The sequence below is a fragment of the Diabrotica virgifera genome, chromosome 7 (genome assembly GCF_917563875.1).
Source record: "Diabrotica virgifera virgifera chromosome 7, PGI_DIABVI_V3a".
NCBI lineage: Eukaryota > Metazoa > Arthropoda > Insecta > Coleoptera > Chrysomelidae > Diabrotica > Diabrotica virgifera.
This window is the reverse complement of record NC_065449.1, coordinates 217,815,759-217,839,451: the sequence shown is the minus strand read 5'-3', so window position 1 is coordinate 217,839,451 and position 23,693 is coordinate 217,815,759. Positions and strand designations below refer to the sequence as shown.

The 23,693-nt window shown below is 32.7% G+C and overlaps 1 protein-coding gene across 5 annotated transcripts in view; it reads right to left on the bottom strand.

Moving 5' to 3' along the window:
- Window positions 1–1,903: 1,903 nt before the first annotated feature.
- The window catches only part of LOC114329862 (casein kinase I), a 149,439-nt gene continuing 127,649 nt past the window's right edge, over window positions 1,904–23,693 (bottom strand). For 4 of the 5 annotated variants that reach the window (XR_007699242.1, XM_050655759.1, XM_050655757.1 and 1 more), the window contains one exon: window positions 1,904–13,115. Coding sequence is in view for 3 of the 5 variants with exons in the window: in XM_050655757.1 (XP_050511714.1) it covers window positions 13,105–13,115 (11 nt within the window). In the remaining 2 variants the exon portion in view is untranslated. The remainder of the gene's footprint in view (window positions 13,116–23,693) is intronic. The other variant, XM_050655756.1, reaches the window with a different exon arrangement.

Genomic DNA, 23,693 nt, shown 5'->3' with positions numbered 1-23,693 from the left:
TATTATCTAATTTAAAAAAAAATTATTTTTTTTATTATGGTACCACCTATCGACAACTAGAATAACTAGAATAAATGTTGTAAATGTCTGTAATCAGCGACGTGCGTTTTTTTCTGTCACATATACAATTTAATGCGTTAGAAAGAAATCGAAAAACTGTGACGCACTGAAAGATGATCATGAGAAAAAGAATATACAGTGATGAGCGCGCTAATAACCGGCAAAATAGCGCAAAAGATGGAAAACAATAATACCAATAATACATTGCGAAACAAAAATAGATGAAACTAGTGGAGGTGGAAATGATCGTTATAAATGTATAAAACGTTAATTACCATTACACTACGAATTTTCCCATTAGACGTCTGTGACAGGAGTATTTTATAAAATTCTACTGTCACAGTGACAGTTGTCATACTCCTCTGATACGTATAAAGGTGGGAAACTATGCAATGTAACGTTAATTTATATGTTTGTAACGATCATTTCCATCTCTTTTTGTTTCACAATGTATTGTTTTCTATCTTTTGCGCTAATTTGCCGGTCATTAGCGCGCTCATAACTGTATTTTTTGTTCTGATGAACTGACACTTTTACTTTGCTTTGGTGTCTTACAATAAATATTATTCATGTATTGTGTTAAGTAAATAAATGTTTGTTCATACTCTCATGTGGAGAGAGCTTCCAGAAGGCGTGCGTCCCACTGAAATTCAGTACCAAAGCATTTAGTACAGTTTTGTGTCCCTGACCAGAACTGTTTTATATAGTATTTTCCTAATTTTAATAAAACTATGATATGAATTTACAGTTATAAATAAAACCCATGTAAAATAACCCATTTTGGTTAATTGTTAATATATACAGAATTAGAATACTACCAGCACTAAAATCCACAAGATTCTTTCCAAGAATCTGGAACAGGAACTATACCTATTAGTCTACTCCACTCACTCCATTGATAATGGAGATATTTCATTAACTGCCTTTCTAAATTTGGAAGGCGCATTTAATAATAATGCATTACCTACCAAATTCACTTTATAATGCGGCAGCATCGAAAGGAATACCCCCTACCGTATGCAACTGGACCAAAGCAATGCTGGAAAATAGGCAGATTCTAACAAAGATCGAAGAAGAAATTTGGCTAAAACAGCCAAGGGGTGCCCACACAAAAGGTGGACACCCCTTTCTCTCCTCATATGGTCGACCTTGGAGGATGACTTAATCCCGCTCTTTGACGCACAAGGGGTAGCAGTGCAGGACTATGCAGATGATTTAGTAATTATATTAATGGAAACATGGCAATATCACTTAATATGTCTCATAATTGATCTTATAAAGCTTTCCTTTCATTCTCGCCCATTTGAGGAGCATACACACACAACATTCAATACTTTTTTCTCAATTACAAATTTCATCGACATTATTCTACTCGTTCTTTCATTTCTATATCAGCAATTAGACCAACTCTATTCCTAGTATTACTTTTCCACGGATATCACAATTTGTATCATTCACCTAGTTCGTTCGTCCTTTTTACTTTCCACCTAGTTTCTTGAATGCAACAATTTCGTATTCGTTTTCGTTTAAACGCATATACTATCTCCACACTTTTGCCTGTCCCTATCCTAATTTTTCCAACCTGTAATTTTCCCCCTGTAATCAGCCTGAAAAGATTTTCGGACTTGTGATGCCTGAATGCCTTTTCCGGCAGCATCATATTGCATACCCTCTTGCATTTTTATGTATAGGCCGAACCCTACTGTAAAGGACTGCCCTATAAGCCAATGTATTGTTGCTCGTATCCCGGCACCAGGAGGCACGTACTTGTTTCGATATACCTAGGATATGCTGAATATTTTTTACATATCTAAAAAAGGAAGGGATAAAAAAAGACGGGTAATGCATTTTTTATTATTTTATTCCTGCGATTCCCCACTGTAACATTAGAAATTACAAATGCGGAACTGAACTTTTGTTATCAACTTAAATTATCCGGCCAACGCCTGAAATAACTATTTTAAAAAGCTACTAAAAAATAATGAGAAACTGATAATACATAATTAACAATGATAAAAACTAAACTTGCAAATTGTTGTAATAGTAGTAGTAGTATTATTACACACATTTATTTTACACTGAATTTCGAAAGTTAAATATTTACCATGGCAGTTACTGAATGTTGCAGCTACAGAATTATTTTTTCACAACTTTACATTTACAAATTATATTAAAAATTAATAGAGAGTTATGATAGATGGTTTACATTCAACGATTAGAACGATTATCTCAAGATCAACAATATTTTTTCTAGTTGCGTCAGTCTCACTCCAACAAAAAATAACTAACCTTTATCAAATCGCTATGCTAAATCAATATATTCAATTAATAACAGCAGCTACAAGCATTGGCAATAAGAAATTGAGTAATTTGTGATTTTACTACACCAGTCTACCAATATCTCAACTAACTGCATATTTTTAGTTTTGCATATAGCCGCTTAGAGGGCGCCACCAATAAAACCTTCCGACACAAACGTAACCTCAATCTTTTGTTGACATAAATCGAGAGTTTCATTGCCGTACAACAAGTCGTGTAGATACAGTGAATTTTTGAAATTAGCAAGTCGGTCAAAAAATGGATCGTGGCGGAGAACATTTTCGAGCAATAATTTTTTACAATTTTCGGAGAGGATTATCCCAACAGCAATGTCACGCTGAAATGGTTTCTGTGTTTGGGAATGAAGCATCATACCCATACCATTCAACTATTTCACGCTGGTATTGCGAATTTCAACGTGGTCGCTCCAGTCTCAGCGACGAATCCAGGCCACGTCCACCTAAAACATTGATGCGGTTCGTCGGCTAATCATGGATGACCGCCGTGTAACATACCGGGAGATAGACGCATCTTTGGGCATTTCAAAGACCTCGATCCAAAAGATCCCACATGAAGAACTGGGTGTTAGAAAGTTGGTTTGCCGTTGGATCCATCATTTGCTTACAGAAGAGCAAAAAACGCTTCGCGTCAATTGGTGTCGAAAATCATTGGAACGGTTCAACAAAGGAAGCTTAAAAAACGTTTATGGTATTGTTAGTGGCCATGAATCTTAGATTTACTCCTACCAACCGGAAAATAAACGCCAATCCGCTGTGTGGGTGTTTCACGATGAGGAAAACAAACAAAAGTGATCCGTTCTCGAAGTGTCTCAAAGAAAATGGTCGCAACGTTTGTGTCAAAATCTAGTCATGTGGCAACAATTGCTTTAGATGATCGAAGAACGGTTACTTCTGATTGGAAGATAACCGTTTGTTTACCAGAAGTTATCGCGAAACTCCGAAAAAGCAACACACAACGGCGAATCATCCCACACGACAATGCAAGTGCTCAGACTGCCCAAAAGACAATAGTTTTTGGAGCTTCAAAAGATATAATTGTTAAACCATCCACCGTATAGCCCCGACCTAAGTCCCAACGACTTTTAGTAAAAAATTTTTACTAATGCCATACTCTGTATGAGAGTACAAAGACTCGTTTCATATAGGTTCTCTGAACCGCATTTTTGGAATATTTTCCTAGCGGTGCCTTTTGATATTTTCATATCTGGGTTAACAGAAAACTAGAATCGAGTCGACATTCACTTCACTATCACTTAATGTTTGTGATTTTAAAACGTGGCCTCATTATAATATAAAATGTACGTGAAAGTTATTCGTTTTTCTAGAAGATAATAGCAAATGTTAGTTGTTGTGGACATTTTCCCCATTAAAGCAACAATTACTTGTCTATTGTGTGTAAACTGTGTTTCTATATCATTTGGTTCGGAAAAATGCGGGCTCAGGTGCGTTGTGTACTGGGGATTTTATATATATGACGTTCATTATCAAGATAAGCCCAGACGCCTGATCGGTGGGTGTGTCGTGTCCTCACAGCTTCTGTCATTGGTTCGAAATGAATTTCTAGCCAATGAAAAGCTGTGACGACACGCCACACCCACGGATCACGTGTCTGAGACTAGCGTGTGGGCTTATCTTGTGAATGGACGTAGTATAGTTTTGTAGTATTGACTCCTTGAATTATTCTTTCTCCCAATAACTTTTCTTGTTCTTGAATCGCATCCTATTTTAGTAACATTGAATAAGAAATTGATTTAACGCATACTTCAAATGTAAAGACTATTTTTATTGGAGGAATAAAGAGCATAAAATCAATAAATACGACATGGAACAATTTTGCTGGATAACACGAAAATGTGAACTTAATCTGCACAAACGTAGAAAATCGTGTGCACAAAACGTAAGATAATCAAACATTTTTGATCTAGAAATAATTCGGGAACCAGTACAGATATACAAGTTTTCTCTAGTTTAACGGTAACCAAACAAACACAAAATAGATAAGAAATTATCACAAAAATACAAATTCTATTTTTAACTTTCATGCTTGTTTGGCTACAACCTATAAAACGGCGAAAATCTGAAGGAATTTTGCATCCGTACTGGTTTCTAATGTGCAGGGCAATTTCTCATAGAGTATCATCTTAAACTCGTAACAATTTACATTTTTTTTACAAACATAATATTTACGCGAAAGTCATTGTAAGACCCGATTAAAGAACTCTATTTGTTGTGACTTTTACGTTGTACACAACAAATACATTACAATGATCCCTTGCGATATCTTTGGAAAATAATCAAGGGGTTTCCCCGATTTAAACTCGACACACAATCTTTTCTTCAAAGACATAATTTAAGATAGTCCCTTCGGCTGATGACTGGTCATGGTATCTAAAGTACTGCCTACATATTATCAAGCTGATAACCGATGATATAATATGTAGACCTTAAGAGGAACAAGAGTGAGTATTACAACTATTGCACATGAGTAACGTGATTGCTTGTGAGCAATTTTGCACCGTAGGTAAGGCAAAAAGAAAATCAGAAATTACACGGAAAATATTCAACTTGGATCACACGGTTCTTAGAAGAGAAATCTCCAGTTAATTTTCGATTCCTAAATTGAATGAACCAACGAAGCTAAATATCTAGGAGTAACGCTAGACAGGGTTTGACATTACTAACTACCACTATGAAAAAGAAACATTCAAGCCAAATGCAGATGATTAATTATAAGAAAGAAACTATCAGTTAAAACCAAAGAAAAACTGATAAACAGCATTATTATATCAACACTACCCAAACAGGTGAGGCATCAAGAAGAATAGAACATCGATGGGCTCCATATGGAGCTCTTAAAAAGGTATTTGAAGACGGCAACATACCGATTAATCTGAAGCAGAAATTCTTCAATCAGTGGTGTTTCTCTTGAAGAATAAGAGGTGCCACTTTCATCACTATCATATCCTTTTGGAGATACAGGTCTATTATTTCTTTGCCTAGGGGAGTTTCTAGGGTGGTACTACTTTACCTTATTGTTTTGTGGGCATACTACTTTACCTTATTGTATAATTGACAATTTTGTGGGGAGGTCGAGGCATCATAGTTATTGAAAAACCAACCAATGTAACATTCTGATTTATTACCTCTAAATTTCCCATATCCGATTCTAATTTAATAAGTTCTTTAGTATTATTTTACACTTCCATTTTATTTTTCTCCGAGTGCTTTCTGTAGCTACTCAAAGAGTAAGATTTTTTCTTGGTGTAAATTTAATTTATTACTTGTCATTACTTGAGGGTTCATCTTCATATCAATAAAAAATGACTTCAACTCATTAATAAGTGTGTTTTTTGATCACCAAAAAATTCTGGCCGAAAATAAATACTACTAAACACACCAATGATAGAAATAACAATAAAAGATAAGATCATAAACAAAGACCTACCGAACAGAACTAGAGTTGCAGATTTTTTTTGGACAAAGAACTTGCAAATTGAAATGGAGATAGGCTGGCAAGGATGAAGAATGGAAGGTGGACACGCAAATGAACTGAATGAGGCCAAGATCAGACAAACGAAACAGAGGAAGACCATATACACGTTGGCAAGATGATCTATGAAAGATGACGAAACATGGGATCAATACTGCATAAGACTGTGCAGTATGGATCTCTGGATAAAAATAGCAGAGGCTTATGTCTTACAGTGGACTTAAAATGGGCTGGTGATGATAATCTAACATATGCGTCAGCAGCCCGAGGGCCAAAACTGTAAAACAAACAGAAAAAAGATCCAAACGGCTCAACACAGCCTAAAAGCAGTATCAGAAGTACCCAACTTTGTAGCGGACATATTTCACAAGAGACACCAATCAGGAAAAAGAACTGAAAACGATGAATCGGCAGGGAAAGCGCAGATACTACCCTTCTTTGCCACAAGTCATAAATGTTCGAATCTTCGTTAGTCCTACTTGCCTCCCAGGTTGGGTTATACTGTGTGTGTGTGTATGTATGTGTGAATGTACATTGACGTTTTATCACCCTGCTTATTCTTTGATAGTATATTCCGTTGATATATCTCCGACCCGATGAATTTTTGCGGGAAACTAACAGATTAAGTAGTTCTGGAGCTACTTTCTTGTGTAATTTGTTCATTAACTACTATATTTTTTGGAAACAGTATTATAAGAGCAATTTTGGAGTTTTTTAATTATAATTGTGGCTTATTCCCAAAAAATAAAGAAGTTAATGACTCTGAAGCTTCTACAAAAGCCATTTTTGTTTCTATTCCAAATCAATTGAAGTAAAAACCTGATATTACTCTATGATCCATTGCCCTGCGATCTAAATATTATTGTGAAAATGATGATCATTGTCCTGTTCAAATGCGGCAGCCGTCTGGACACCACAATATAAAACAAAAACGGTGCCAGAACACTGCGAAAACAAGACAATTGGCAATTCTTAAGATTATCAGTTCGTGATAAATAAACAAATACGAGAACACCACATATCCGCTACATCATAAAATTAACATGGATACGTTAAGGATAGTAAATCGTTTTACAATGTAGCTCTTTTTCATTCAGAGATCCGAACATGTATGCATCTGCCATCAAAAATATTATTCGTTAATTAAGAAACATACTAAAACGAATTATTTTACTTGTTATTTTTAAATTTTCAAATAAAATCACATAGTTTACAAAATTAAATCTATTAAGCTGCTATCGATAGTCTCATTTGATAATTTAACTTGAAAATGTACTTAAAAAATTACCTATACTTGCTGTACTTTTTTTATATATGAAATTAAAGATGATTTAACTTAAGAAATACTGCTATTAAGTGCCAAAACATCTACTCATTTAGCCAAAAGAGGTCCCTTGTAATCAAATAAAGGATGGAGAAAGAAAGATCTGCATTTCAAAAAATGGCTAAGTTATTCAAATGTCATGATTTATCAATTCCCAGAAAAATCGGTACACGACAATTAGACCGAAAGCAGTAGACCGAAAAGCACTTTACCAAAGCCTCAATAGACCGAACAGCATTAGACCGAAATGGTAAATAAATTTAAAAAGTTTGCAGTAAATTATGCTTTTTAAAGATTTTGTATATCTGTCTTTTTGTTTGTTGTATTTTTTTTGTATTATTTTATATATAGACTATGTAAATTGTTACTCTGTACAGTCTGATATAAAATAATTTTCATCCGTTAAACAAATAAATTAAGGTAAAAATAAATTAAGGGTGGAGTGATGTTAACACCATTTTAACTGTTTATAATAACCATCCAAATAACATTTAGTTGTAATTACATGAGTCTTATCTCTTTTACTGCGACAAGTAAAAAGAACTGCTTTTCGGTCTTCTGCTGTTCGGTCTAGTGAGGTTTCGGTAAAGTGCTTTTCGGTCTACTGCTTTCGGTCTAATGATTTCGGTCTCTTTACAGTAAACCAGAAAAATCAGGTTACTTCGATGTTATATCTTTCCTATACTGTTGCACTGAGTTCAGTTGTGGATTCTCACAGACTCCACCTGCAAAAAAATTGAGGTTTTCGAAATCTGGCTTTATCGTTGAATTCTGAAGATATCTTATACCGACCACGTTACTAATCAGGGTATTTTATTAACAATACATTAAGAAAAAGAGCTGTTAACTACAATAAAAACAGCCAAAATCGAATACCCCGGTCGCACCATTAGGAACAGCGAAAGAAATGGACTGCTGCAACTAATCTTGCAGGGAAAAGTAGCAGGAAAACGAGGACCAGAAAGGCAAAGGATTTCCTGGCTGAAAAATCTAGGTACGTGGTTCAACACAAGAACCACAAATTTTTTCAGAGCAGCAGTGTGCAAAGTACAGATTGCCATGACGGTCGCCAACATTCGAAACGGATAGGCACTACAAGAAGGTCCCTTGTGTAAATTGGACCTGAAAGGGAAGAATACCCATATAGTCCAAGAGGCAGCGCTGAAAAATCTCTTTGAATTTACTAAAGCTAGATTTTTCACAGTTAATTACTGTGATTGTGTAGAGAAACATACTGCGGTCGGTCAAGCGAAACATAGAACAGGTGTTACTGAGAGGGTATCAAAGTTGCTTTCCTACGAAGGGAATTAAATCCATTTACTAAGGCTGAAAATCAGTACACACATTCTAAATTAAATATAAATAAAAGTTATTATAGTCGGTCAGCTGTATGACGGGACAGAGCCGGTCGGTCGGCCCCAGTGAAGGTACAGGGTTATTCACTATATTTTGACCCCCTTGTAAACTGCTTTATTTACAGAAATAGAAAAAAATGTAAAATACAAAGTTATTAGATTTTTAAATTATGATTTTTTGACATATATATCGTACTAGTGACCTCATCCATTTGGGCGTGATGACGTAATCGTATATTTTTTTAAATGTGAATAGGGGTTGAGTGCTAACTCATTTGAAAGGTTATTCAATTCCATATTCAGTAATATAAACATTAACATGATTAATTATACAGGGTGTCCAAAATTTTTTTTAAATTAAATTGTTTAATAATTCAATTTTTTTGGACACCCTGTATAAATAATGATCTTAATGTTTATAGTACTGTATAGAGAATTAAATAACCTTTCAAATGAGCTAGCACACGACCCCTATTCTCATTTAAAAAAATAGTTGATTACGTCATCACGCCCAGATGGATAACGTCACTAGTACGATAGATGTCAAAAAATCATAATTAAAAAATCGAATAACTTTTGTATTTTACATTTTTTTCTAATTCTGTAAATAAAGCAGTTTACAAGGGGGTCAAAATATATTGAATAACCCTTACATTCATTGGGGCCGACCGACCGGCTCTGTCCCGTCATACAGCTGACCGACTATAATAACTTTTATTTATATTCAATTTCGAATGTTTCTACTGATTTTCAGCCTTAGTAAATGGATTTAATTACCTTCGTAGGAAAGCAACTTTGATACCCTCTCAGTAACCCCTGTTCTACGTTTCGCTTGACCGACTGCAGTATGTTTCTCTACACAATCACAGTAATCAACTGTGAAAAATTTAGCTTTAGTAAATTCAAAGAGATTTTTCAGCGCTGCCTCTCTGTCTAATATGATTAACTAGTTGTAGTAACTCTCTTCATGTTGCGTGTTCACTTTACATGTGTTAACTTCGCGCATATACGTTTCTCTCGCCGGCTGCGTTGCAATGGTCGATCTGTACTTGTGTGGGCTCTAACAGGCTCACAAATTAATTTTAGAGATATATGGAATAGGAGGATAGTAAAACCACTGGAAAAAGAGAAGAAAAAAAACTAATGGTTCAAGAAAATAATGTGTATTTAAATATTGATACAGTGTATTGTATTTTTATTAATATTATTGTTTGCCCGAAATATTCATACATTAATTGATAAATGGCAGAGTTGTTAGACTTAAGAAGACATCGACAATACAATTGTGTCAAATTAACGGAGCTCTTTATTAAAGTTAACAGATGGTTTAATAACATTAGATTTATATAATAAACATCAAACAATGTTATTATTGAAGATTTTATTAGTTTTCTTGCTTATTTTTGGTATTTAATAACAGATATAACTTGGCATTACTCATTAAGTCGATAAAACAAGCCATACGCAACAAGTCTTTGGCAAGCTGCTTATTGAGACGCAAGTAGCACTTTTGGTGTGACATTTGTAAACCCCGTATACATTATAATGATAACCTTGATTTGCTGTATCTTTGACTTTATGATATACGAAACTTTTTCTCTAGAAAGCTGCAACTATTGTAATAGGTATGGCCAACAAGTTATCTTGGTGATAAATGCCATTTTATTCGTCAAAATGTCTCCTTAGAAGCATTACTCGTATCTCAATATGCGTCTTGTCTTTTAGGCTAGTACTACACTATCGAATATTAATTACTATTAATCCAACTGGGTATTACACTATTTTTGATATTAGATGCATACATCTTCTCGACAGAATTCTCCAAAGCTTGTTCTAAAAAAATACATAAACGATATTTAGCTTCCTCGATAATTGCGAGAAATTTTAGTTACAATACTAGTTAACTATTCCACATTTTTATTATATAGTATCATTTCAGAGTTCATATAAACTAATCGAACTATACAGTCTAGAAAAAAAAAATCGAAAAATCTGAAAATATGTACAGTACTTAGAAGAATCAATACGAGACCAGTCTCCAGGATTCTGTTGTATAAAGCGTTGTGCAAACTTTATCGAAAAATGACCAAATTTCATAACATATTTGAAACAGTAGTATGTAGCACATATAGTCCGTCCGCTATAAGTTTTCCCATGCGGTACATTTTCAATCAAATTAAGTCAAAACATAAATTGAAACGAACGTCGATGTGTATATACATTTTGTATACTGTATACTATATACTACACACATCGGCGTATGTTTCCCTTTCTGTTTGGACTTAATTTGATTGAAAATGTTGTACTGCATGGGAAAACTTATAGCGGACAGACTATATGTATAATCGCTGTGTTATATACCAGACTCCTAGAATTGACAACAATTCATGAAAAAATTGCAATAAACAAAACTATCAAGCACGCTAATAATAAAACTTAAGGGTATCAATATATACAGAACAGATATTTCGCTATAGATTATTTCGATATAGATAGTATACATGAAGGCATAACTTAAACCAAGCACTGGGCGGAAACGAGATTAAATAAGTCTATGAATAAACATCTTCTCCACCATTTACAAATAATAGACAATGTCATAATTGCGACATCAACAAGCTTAACGACTACTAGAAGGGCAGCTTTTGGTTCAGGAAAAAGGGGACAACGTAACAATAATTTACGTGGAAGCTTTAATTCATAAGAAGTCGAAATTTTTGGTGAATACAAATATAACTCATAATAACAAACTCAGTAAATAGACTAAATGAGTTGTATTGAAAAATAACGAATAATTTTGAGAATAAAATGTAACTGTGTTTTCGGATAATATATAAGATAGTGGAATCTCATAACGGAGATACAACTAACTAGACCTAATGATCGATGATGATATTAGTGATACGACATGTTTAAGAATAAATGATGTGCAAACAACTGGATCATTAAGTTCAATAACAGGGCAGCGACTACTATAAGGGCAGTTTTTGGTTCAGGTAAAAGGAGGCAACTTAACAATAATTTACGTGGAAGCTTTAGTTCATAGGAAGTTGTAATTTTGGTGAATACAAAGATTACACATAGTAACAAACTCAGCAAATATGTAGACTAAAAAGTTGAATTGAGTAATTTTGAAAATAAAATGTAGCCGTCTTTTCGAATAATATATAAGAGAGTGGAATCTCATAGCGGAGATACAATTAACTAGACCTAATAATCGATATTAGTGATACATTTTAGGAATAAGTGGTATGCAAACAACTGGATCATTAAGTTCACTAACAGGGCAAGGACTACTAGAAGGGCAGCTTTTGGTTCAGGAGAGAGAAGGCAACTTAACAATAATTTATGTGGAAGCTTTAATTCATAGGAAGTTGTAATTATTTTGGTGAATACAAACATTACACATAGTAACAAACTCAGCAAATAGACAAAAGAGTTTTATCGAAAAAATAATGAGTAATTTTGAGAATAAAACGTAGCTGTGTTTTCGAATAATATATAAGATAGTGCAGAGTTTCCCAACCGGTGGGTCGCGGCGTGGTTCTTACAGTAGCTGAGTAGAGTACAGTGACCGTGTAATTTATTTTATTCTATCATCATGGGAAAGGGATGGGTCGCGAATATGAAAAAACATCAAAAAGTGGGACGTCAGACATTAAAACCACTGAGATCGTGGAATCTCATAGCGGAGATACAACTAACTAGACCTAGTAATCGATAATATTAGTGATATGACATGCTTAAAGCGAGTCTACACACGAAGTTACTCGACGAAGTACTAGAGAATGTTGTCCGAAGTGCATCGCTACACACTCGTTCAACTTCGGAGGAACACATTCGCGCAAGGAGAAGCTAACTTCGGAGTCCTTTAACTCGGTCGCAAGAACCGACACAGAATGGAAGTAGCCCGAGGCGAAGCGAAGTCGCATGAAGTACCTCTCTACACTCTCGTGCTCGCTGAACTTTGATCAACTTCGCGAGTAGTATAGTGGGTGCTTAAGAATAAATGGTGTGCAAGTGACTGGACTGGACTAAGTTTAATAGCAGTATATAATAATGAAATTTAATGTTGATAAAGCCTGCGTGCAGATTATTTGAATATTCCGATGATAATATCCTGGAGACTGGTCCCAATCTTTGCATTTTTTAAAGAACAGACTGGTCTGACATTTACGTACTCACTTATTATCTCGAATCCGAATTACATGTTATACTACCTAAGAATATTTAAATAATACAGCCTGACTTGCATTCACTCCCGCACAGCATTCGACTCACATTCGTTATCCAAGACTACGACCTGTTTTGTAAGCGGTCGCCATCTTCAGTATATTTTTTGTTATTTTATTATATTTTATACAATATCCGTTAAAACGACGTGTAGATAATGTAAATAATAATTCGTATATGCTCACTTATAATAAAATTTAATTTTTATATAAAAGAGTCAGACGTCTTTTTGTTTTTTTAAAGACTGAAATAGGTCAACCAACCATAATATGCAGATTAGCTCAATCGATGCCGAGTGTTGGGTTAACGATTGCCTAGAAATAAAATAAACACTGAATTAGTAATGTGTATTCAAATTTCAAATATGTAATAAGAAAAACATGCCGTTATTTTACCCAAAATGTATTAGTCCAGAGATATGAGCAAAAAATGACCCCTTGAGGACATCACTTCTATTAGGTAACCAATAAGATATTTAGGTACCAGAAGTATATATAATATATATATATATATACAAACAAAATCTATAGTTTGCTCCTAAAATCTTTATTATCAACAAAAAACATCAAAAAAATTTGTACTTTCCGATTATTTTAGATGTAAACAAAAACCAGCATATATTGGTTTATTTGATTTGTCTGCATATTGGGACCGTGCGCGTTCGGAAAAGCGACACCTGGTTTCATAGCTCGGCAACTTTTTCGCACTTTTAATTATATTGGCCAATCATATTGGTCCTGGTTGCTGGATAAATTGCCGTAGCCCAAAAAAATTATAAGAAGAAAAGGTAAGATTTAGATTATGTTATTAAAAGGTAAACAATTGTATGTACTAAATAAAATTAATTATTAAAATGCAGTACTGCAAGCAAAATACAATTAATTAAATATACTTTTATATAATAATTGCATATCATATCAATATTGTGAGCAACATATAATTTTTCTTCTACAATGACAGTAGGTATGAAATATACGTCAATTTGACAATTTCAATTGACAATATTAATTATTTAAGAAAGTTACAAGATTTCTCCGCTATTCGCGCACGATCGTTTCTCGTATCCCCTCCAAGTACTTGCACACCTCGAATATCCTTTAGGCCTTAGGCTTATTTCTTAAAGATTATCGTTTTCTTGGTTTATCTTTTTCCACTCAACGGTCCTGAATCCTTTCTCTCCAGTTTGTAATTTCCATCTTTGATATATCCTCTAGCAGTTGGCCTTCCCATCTTATTACTGGTTCGTTTATTTTCGTAATTAGTGCATCTTCTTCTTTCCTTTGTATGTGTCCAAACCATCTCAATCTTTGTGCTTTAATAAATTTTACACCTTCGGTTATATTTTTTATTTCATGGTTCGTCAGTGTTCTATCTCCTTGTTCCATATTTATTGGGTCGTAAATAGTTGGGTATCCGCAATTTGAAAAAACTTCAAAAAGTTCAAAACTTTTTTTTTTCAATTAGAAGAATGCAATTGCATATTATAACATATTTTTAAGTCCAAACAACTTAATTTTCGATATTGTGAAATATAAAGGTACTTTCCTCTTGAGCTAAATTCATATTTTTTGACACACCTCGTATACTGTTGATAAAATTTGATATCTAATGATTGAATCTTAGGTTTTAAACCATGCAGAGCACTTTATGAAGAATCACTTTTTTTCGTAAAATTGATAATAAAAAAGTTTCCCATATGGTTCCAAGTTACGCAGACACACTGTATAATTATTAAAAATGTACCTTAAACCTAGACCAACTTTTTTATTAAATTCCTAAATCATTTTGTTGGTTACCTGTTAGAATTGGTGTTCAGGGGAAACCCTCATATCCCTGGACTATATGATGAATTTTGTTAATACAGAGAATAATGTTATTTAAATGATGTTTTGAATATAGGGTTTTCCACTAATACAAATGCTACACTATTTTAAGTTTTCAAGTAGTTTATATAGGTCATATAAAGTAGGTTTTTCTACTTAGCTTGTCCGGACAAGTAAAGTTGACTTTACACTACACGATTTATCATTATGATTTTGCCCATGGCGAGCCGCATGACAATGCTTATGATAAAACACAATGCTTATGACAAAATCATATGACAAATCACATGATAAATCATGTAATGTGAAGTCGACTTAATAAAAGATCAATCAAAACTAGGCGCCGTAACACTGTACATTTTAGTGTTAGAGCCTTTAAATGCTGATGAATGTTAGGTAAGGTGATCAGCAGTGCTTTTTTGAATGATGGGTAAAATAGACTTTTATTTCGTTTTATTAATCGCTGTACTTAAATTGCCGTCAAACGGTCTTGCACTATAATGCCATTAACAGCTATGATCATTCGTATGATGCGTTTGACGGCATTTTCTTCGGTTGCCGTTCGCTTTCACTTGCAGTTCAGCATATATTATATACACGTGGTGAGTTAATACACGAGTTGGCGATTCTCTTACCTTATTTTATTATAGTGCCCGTCTCAGTATAAATAGTTACAAGTGTTATATTTATACCTAATTGTTAATTATTGAGGGAAGGAATAATAAGTTTAAATTTGAAAAACTTGAATGACTTAGGTAAGTGTCATTATTGGGCGTCCGTTCGTTTTCTAAATACTGGTACTTTTAGTTAGGTTAAGTATTGGTATGTTAATGATGTTAAAAGTTGGCGATACATTTTCCTCATTTGCCGATGCAAAAAAGCCATCTCGAAACTTTGAGAAAGTACATTTACCACATTTTGGAAACGAGATGCACGTACTATTGCAAGTAGTAAAATTAAGAGGCCGATAGAAAGCTATTTAATTTATTATCAACTTGTTTATGCATTCAATCATGGTGGAAGGAACTTCAAGAGCGGTGGGAAAAAAATTCGGCAGTCTTGGACATTTAAAGAAGATTGCTCAGTACATGTACGATTCAAAGCGTTGTTAGATGGAAATGCGTTAGAAATAACGTCAATTCAAACTCAGCACAATCATGATACCTCAAAAGTAAGCATATAATGATTATCAATAGATACAACGTCGGCACTGTTAACCAAATTGGAGTTTATTTGGGTTTCTGCATTTGAATAAGTTAAATTTATTAATTTTAACAATATTGGACAACAAATTATTAATAAATAATTAACTTTCAAATAATACTAAATGAACTATTTATAATGGGAAATAAGCAACAATTTTACCAAAAAAAGATTTTATTAACGTTTCGAAGCACAAATCGGGTTTCGTTGTCTACGTTGTCAAAATACTACTGTTAGTAGTATTTTGTATTTTGACAAGCAAACCCGATTTGTGCTTCGAAACGTTAATAAAATCTTTATTTGGTAAAATTGTGGCTTATTTCCCATTATAAATAGTTGATTATAAAAATGCCACAAGGAAATAGCTTCAGAACAACAATACTAAATGGTTTTATCATGACTTTTGATTATATTTCACTTTTTATTTCATTTTGTGAAATTGGTAAAAATTTTTTTTATAACATTTCTTCAAGTGAACGATGTTGCTTTGTCGACAATTAAAATACTAGTGGCAGTAAAGAAACGAGGACGCCCAAAAGGAAAAGGCCTGACAGCAATAGGATTACCCAAGAAAAAGAAAAGGAACCCAAAACATTTCCAAATAAATCCAGGGTTCCATTCCGAAGAAATTATTAAATTTCTATAATTAATTTTTTTTCTTAGTTTACAACAGGTTTTACAATAAATAAAGACTAATTTAATTATGTATTTATCATTACCCATAATTAAAATACGTTTTAATACTTCACTTCATTTTCTTTTTCGTTTATAAGAAAATCTTCTAATATTAATAAATTCTTTATCAGAAATTGATAGGTACTAAGATGGCCAGTCTCCAAGCGAACGGCAGCCGAAGAAAATGCCGTCAAACGCATCATAAGAATGACGCCATAGCTGTTAACGGCATTATAGTGCACGACCGTTTGACGGCAGTTTAAGTACAGCGTTTATTAATTAAGAACTCCACAACAAAGTTTAATCAAACCCAACACTTTTAAAAACTTTAGATGATAATAATAACTTTTAAGGTGCTAATAACGATATATCGAATTAACAGTATGTTCTTGCGCTTGTCACTATTACTTGAGACATCAATGCTAAATATAGGATGAACTTTGTTTTTATACTTGTTTTTTACTTGCTTTTGAGATCAATATTGACCACAATCAATATTGGGGTAATAATATAGGTTTGAAACTAATACAAAGATAAATTTTAGTTCCTAAAAGCTGACAGCAAAGACAGCTGTTGATCGCCAAGATCCGGAACAGACAGACACCGTAAAAAGTTGCTAAAAACTCATTATCCTGGCTTTTTTCCTAGGTACAGGGTTATTAACTATATATTAAACTGCTTTATTTACAGAATTAGAAAAAAATGTAAAATACAAAAGTAATTCGATTTTTAAATTATGATTTTTGACATATATATCGTACTAGTGACTATCCCTTTGGGCGTGATGACGTCATCGACTATTTTTTTTGAGAATAGGGGTCGTGTGCTAACTCATTCGAAAGGTTATTCAATTTCCTATTCAGTAATATAAACATTAACATGATTATTTATACAGGGTGTCCAAAAACAATTTAATTAAATTAATTGACACAAAAAGAAGAATGTATAAATGTTTATTAAACAAATAAACATTACTTTTCACTTAAATTCAATGTTCAAGCTGTTACCCATCTGCCTCTTGGCAGTTTGAACATTGAATTTAAGCAAAAAGCAATGTTTATTTGTGCAATAAACTTTTATTTCTGTTTTCTAACAGCGGTAGAAGATATTATCTTGAATTAAATAAATTACATACATTCTTCTTTTAGTGTCAATTAATTTAATTCAAAACAAGATTTTTGGACACTCTGTATAAATAATTATCTTAATAAATTGAAGAGTCTCAGATGCAGAATCCACCAAAAATGGTAAATAGTCATTTAAATCTGAGACTATTCGTTTTGAAAGTTCTTTCTGGTACATCCTTAATCTGCGACTTTTTCAATTAATAAGACCGCAGACGACGAATATAGAAAACGAAAAGGAAACGATCACATTCCGCTTTCATTCGTCTAGGGAAAAAGGACAGAAGAGGAACTTTCAGTGCTCAAATCCGAGTAAAGATAGATAAATAATAAATGATGGTTTTGCTTGTTTTCGATTCAGAGGGATGCACACCCGCTGGACAGGCTGTTTCTACCATTGCAGGCGTCATCAGCAGCGTTCGTTATCTTAATGTTTATATTACTGAATAGAGAATTGAACAACCTTTCAAATGAGCTAGCACACGACCCCTATTCTCATTTAAAAAAATAGTCGATTATGTCATCAAGCCCACATGGATGACGTCACTAGTATGATAATGTCAAAAAATCATAATTTAAAAATCGAATAACTTTTGTATTTTACATTTTTTCTAATTTTGTAAATAAAGCAGTTTACAGGGGGGTCAAAATATTGTGAATAACCCTGTACATATATAGCGACTTAGCAACTTTAATATTGTCGCTTCTAGCATCCCATATGCCATCATTTCTTGCCGTCACTGACTCCTTTGAGGAATGTTTGAGATTAATTTTTTTTTGGTTTCCTTGATGCTGGTTTTCTAAGTCTAAACTTTTACTGGCATTCTTTTTAGAGGTGGGAGCCTGTACCATTTTTTTTTCAGATGAATGATCCATTATTCTGATTTTAAATGTCATTATTTCTCTTGTACACTGGTAATAAAATTATTTCATTTTATGTTTGAATTTGAAAATGCTTATATTTTGTAGGCCTAAAATTTATAATATCGAAAAAATGAACTGTGAACACAGATTATATCCTTGTACTAACACGGTTTTAGATTTTAGAGTAAACAAATTTGATTATTGTCTTTCTTTTTGATGATGAATTATACAGGATGTAACAAAAATGCAGGTCATAAATTAAATCTCACATTCTGGGATCAAAAATAGTTCGATTAAACCTAACTTAGTACAAATATGCACATAAAAAAGTTACAGCCCTTTGAAATTACAAAATTAAAATCGATTTTTTTCAATATATCGAAAACTATTAGAGATTTTTTATTGAAAATGGACATGTGGCATTCTTATGGCAGAAACATGTTAACAAAAAATATCAGTGAAGTTTGTACACCGCATAAAAATTTTATGGGGGTTTGTTCCCTTAAACCCCCCCCCCCCCCCCAAACTTTTGTGTACGTTCCAATTAAGTTATTATTGTGGTACCGTTAGTCAAACACAAAATTTTTAAAACTTTTTTGCCTCTTAGTATTTTTTTGATAAGCCAGTTTTTATCAAGATGCGACTTCTTTTTTAATATGATTACATAAGAATTGTATGGGGGTTTTGTTCCTTTAAATCCCCTAAATGTTTGTGTACATTACAATTAAACCATCATGGTGATACCATTAGTTAAATACAGGGGTTTTAAAACTTTTTTGCCTCATATTTTTTCAATAAGTCAAGATTTCGATCAAGATGTGGCTTATTTTTTAATGTTTCAAAATATACATAAAAATGTAAATTATAAATAAATTTTCAGGTTATTAACAGGTCTCCATAATCGTACTTAGCCATTAACAAATATGTGGTGGATTCGACAAATATTCAAAATATCTCGATAAAAGATTTATAAAAGACTTATCAAAAAAGTACTAAGAGACAAAAATGTTTTAAAAACATTGTGTTTAATTAATGGCACCACAATAATAACTTAACTGGAACATACACAAAAGTTTGGGGGGTTTAAGGAAACAAAACCCCATAAAATTTTTATGGGGTGCACAAATTTCACTATAATTTTTTTTAAAGATGTTCCTTCCATAAGAATGCCAAAGGTTTATTTTCAATAAAAAATCTATAACAGTTTTCGATATATTGGAAAATATCGATTTTTATTTTGTAACTTCAAAGGGCTATAACTTTTTTCTGTGCACATTTGTACTAAGGTAAGCTAGGTTCAATCGAACTATTTTTGGTCCCAGAATATGTGATTTAATTTATGACCTGCATTCTTGTTACACCCTGTATACAGTTTTCGGTCTTAGTTTTAGGATGTCTCAATAGTGTAAACTTCTAAGGAAAGAGATGGCTTTTAAGCATCGGACAATGTCGAAAGGGTTCTGAAGCGAGATATTCATATAAAGGGCTCACCTTATGGCGTTTAGAGAAAAATATTCTTTAATTTTAAATACATGAAGATGACGCAAATTCATTCAACAAAATCCCAGCCATTGGTTAACAAGTTTTATAAGTTCTGGAGTCGGCTTATTATCGTTTTGGATTATTCCTTCACTCAATATGCCCTAAACTTATTAGTTATATATTTCAAGCAGCAGTGTTTGAAAGAGCGGAAGAGGTGTCTCAAGGTAACACATCTATCTTCAAGTATTTTATTCAGTCTGAATAGCACATGCATAATATTCATTAGGTCTTCCTCAAACCCGTTGTCCATCACTGGTGATATTACCAGTTAGTGAAGTTTGGGCTCCTCTCAGAAAATAAATTTTCTACAGTCAATTATTTGATATAAGTTCGTCCGCTATAACTTTTCCCATGCGTCACGATTCATTTTCAAACAAATGAAGTCAAAACATAAAGTGAAACGTACGCCGATGTGTGTAATATAATATAGTATACAGTATACAAAATGTATACAGCGTGTTAGTAAATAAGTACGAAAAATTTTAAGGGATAATTCTACATGAAAAAATAATGGCAGTTTGCTCTATAAACGTATGTCCACAAATGCTTTGTTTTCGAGATACAGGGTGTTAAAATTTTTATTTCAAACTGCCAATTTTTTTTTGCTCTAAGACCGGTTGAGATATGAAAATTACATTTGGTGGATTTCAAGAGGTAGTTATTGCGCATTTTTGGCAAACAAATAACAATTTTATATTCATCACTGGCGTGCCTACGGGTAATGGTCTGAATTTTTTTAAAGAAAAAAAATGGTACGCCACTGAGATATTTCAAATTAAAAATTATTTTTGTATTCCACGTTTAATTTATAAAAAATAACCTTTCTTGTATTTTTTTCCTATGGTCTACCGTTTTTATGCAAAAAAATAAAACATATTCGAGCGTATTTTTCATTTCTTAATACATTATCAAGAACTCTCCAATATAATAATACCAAAGTAGAACAATAACAGAAAATATTACTAAAAAGATTTTAACTAGGTGCAAAGCTACAACAAATGTTCAAAATTACCTACTTTAAAGGTGACAGAATAATTTTATATTCACCATTGGCGCCCATACAGGTAATGGTCTGAATTTTTTAAAGAAAAAAAAATAGTACGCCACTGAGAAACGTCAAATTAAAAATCATTTTTGAAATCCTCGTTCAATTTACGACAAAAACCATGCTTGTCTTTTTTTCATATCCGACGCCGTTTTTATACAAAAAAATAAAACATCTTAACGCTTACAAATTATTCGAGGTAGATTCCATATGCATAGAAATTTATTTCAAATACTTTGTAAACGTTAGATATTTTATTTTTTTGCATAAAAACGGCGCCTCTTATGAAAAAAAGACAGAAACGATTTTTTGTCGTAAATTGAACGAGGAATTCAAAAATGATTTTTAATTTGACATATTTCACATATCACATTTGACATATATGACAATTTGATATAATGGCCATTACCCGTACGCGCGCCAATGGTGAATATAAAATTACTCTGTCACCTTTAAAGGAGGTAATTTTGAACATTTGTTGTAGCCTTGCACATAGTTAAAATTTTTTTAAAATATTTTCTGTTATTGTTCTAGTTTGGCATTATTATATTGGAGAGTTCTTGTTAATGTATTATGAAATTAAAAATACGCGCGAATATGTTTTATTTTTTTGCATAAAACGGTGCACCATATGAAAAAAAGACAAGAAAGGTTCTTTATCATAAATTAAACGTGGAATACAAAAATAATTTTTAATTTGAAATATCTCAGTGGCGTACTATTTTTTTCTTTAAAAAAATTCAGATCATTACCTGTAGGCGCGCCAATGATGAATATAAAATTGTTATTTGTCTGCCAAAAAATGCGCAATAAGATCTCTTGAAACCCACCAAATTTAATTTTCATAGCTTAAAAGGTATTAGAGCAATAAAAAAATTCGCAGTTTGAAAAAAAAATGTCAACCCCCGTATCTTGGAAACGAAGCATTTGCGGACATACGTGTATAGAGCAAACTGTCATTATTTTTTCATGTAGAATTACCCCTTAAAGTTTTTCATACTTATTTACTAACACCCTGTATACACATCGACGTTCGTTTCACTTTATCTTTTGACTTAATTTGTTTGAAAATGAATCGTGACGCATGGGAAAAGTTATAGCGGATGAACAATAATGATGATGTCAAACAATTTTCAACCTATTGTATTTTTTAAAAACGTATACTTATATGGTCTCTCCTAGTCTTCTAGTCTTCTTATTGTGACATAACTCAACTTTTTATGACAATCACTTAAAATGCAAAATAATTTTCCTATCATGTGGTTTATATCATACCTTGTTTAACATTATCTAGAAACCAACCTTTAAAATGTTTAAATGTGATCAAATAAGATCATTTCAGTTCAAACATGTTGGTTTATATTAAAAAAAAATAGAAGCAACAGCAAATGAATGAATGATGAAGCTAGAATAAACTAAAAAAATCTTTGGTATCTAGTGTCTTATTTTTGTTTAATTAACAAAATCATATAACAAAATAAGTATAATTTGATCAGAAAAAATATTTTAATAAAAAATCATTTTATTCACACCCCTGTTCCATAATATAGAAACGATCTCAAGGTTAATACATGAAGTCTGCTCTAATGATCTAAAAAGGCACAAATCGATGCAGATCATTCTACATGAATTATCATTTATAAACGGGACATTTTACTAGCAAAATGATTCCAATCAGAATCAGACCGGTCAGTACAATAATTATTAGTCCAGTTTGTTTGTAAGCAGTTGCATATGCTGATACTTTTGAATATAGCAGCATCTATGCAATGGCTTGTTTATACAGTGCACTGTAGAATAAGTGTTACCCCCCCTACTAACTTATTTATTTTTAGCACATAAGCAAAACGCTCGGACAGGTCGATTTTTAAAATAATCATAGCATCAATGTTTCGAACTTTACGCGGTCCCTCTTCAGGTGACAGCGATAACTTTGATATTTTTTAAATGGGAAAGTACATCATGTGACACCTCGCGAAATGTGACATCATGTGAATTATTTTGAAATGTATTCATTTCTTTCGAATCCTGAGAAAACTAGCAAGTATTTTTGAAAAATTTAAACGCAGAATGAAATATTACAGTATTATCGAGGGTCAAAAGTCCCTGAGAACTTCTATAATGATTATTTTAATAAGTCACAGGGGTGAAAAAAAAAATAAAAGAAAATTTAGTCGGATTTTTAATTTCAAATATATCATTCAAAAGAAATTTTTGTTTATTCAATGGGACTTTCAGCGCTCGGTAATAATGTAATCTTTTATTCTGCATTCAAAATTTTCAAAAATACTTACTAGTTTTCTCAGGATTCGAAAAAAATTAATCTGTTTAAAAACAATTCGATCGAAATTTTGACTCTACGCTCTTAAAAAGGATTAAAGTATTATACATTTTTGTAATCAGTATTTCAAACGCTTTAAAATGAGCTATCACATGATGTACTTTCCCATTTAAAAAATCAAATATTTGCCTGTCACCTGAAGAGGGATCGTGTAAAGTTCGAAACATTGATGTTATAATATACTTTGATTATTTTAAAATTTGACATGTCCGAGCGTTTTGCTTATGTGCTAAAAATAATTAATAAGGGGGGTAACACTTATTCCAGCGCACTGT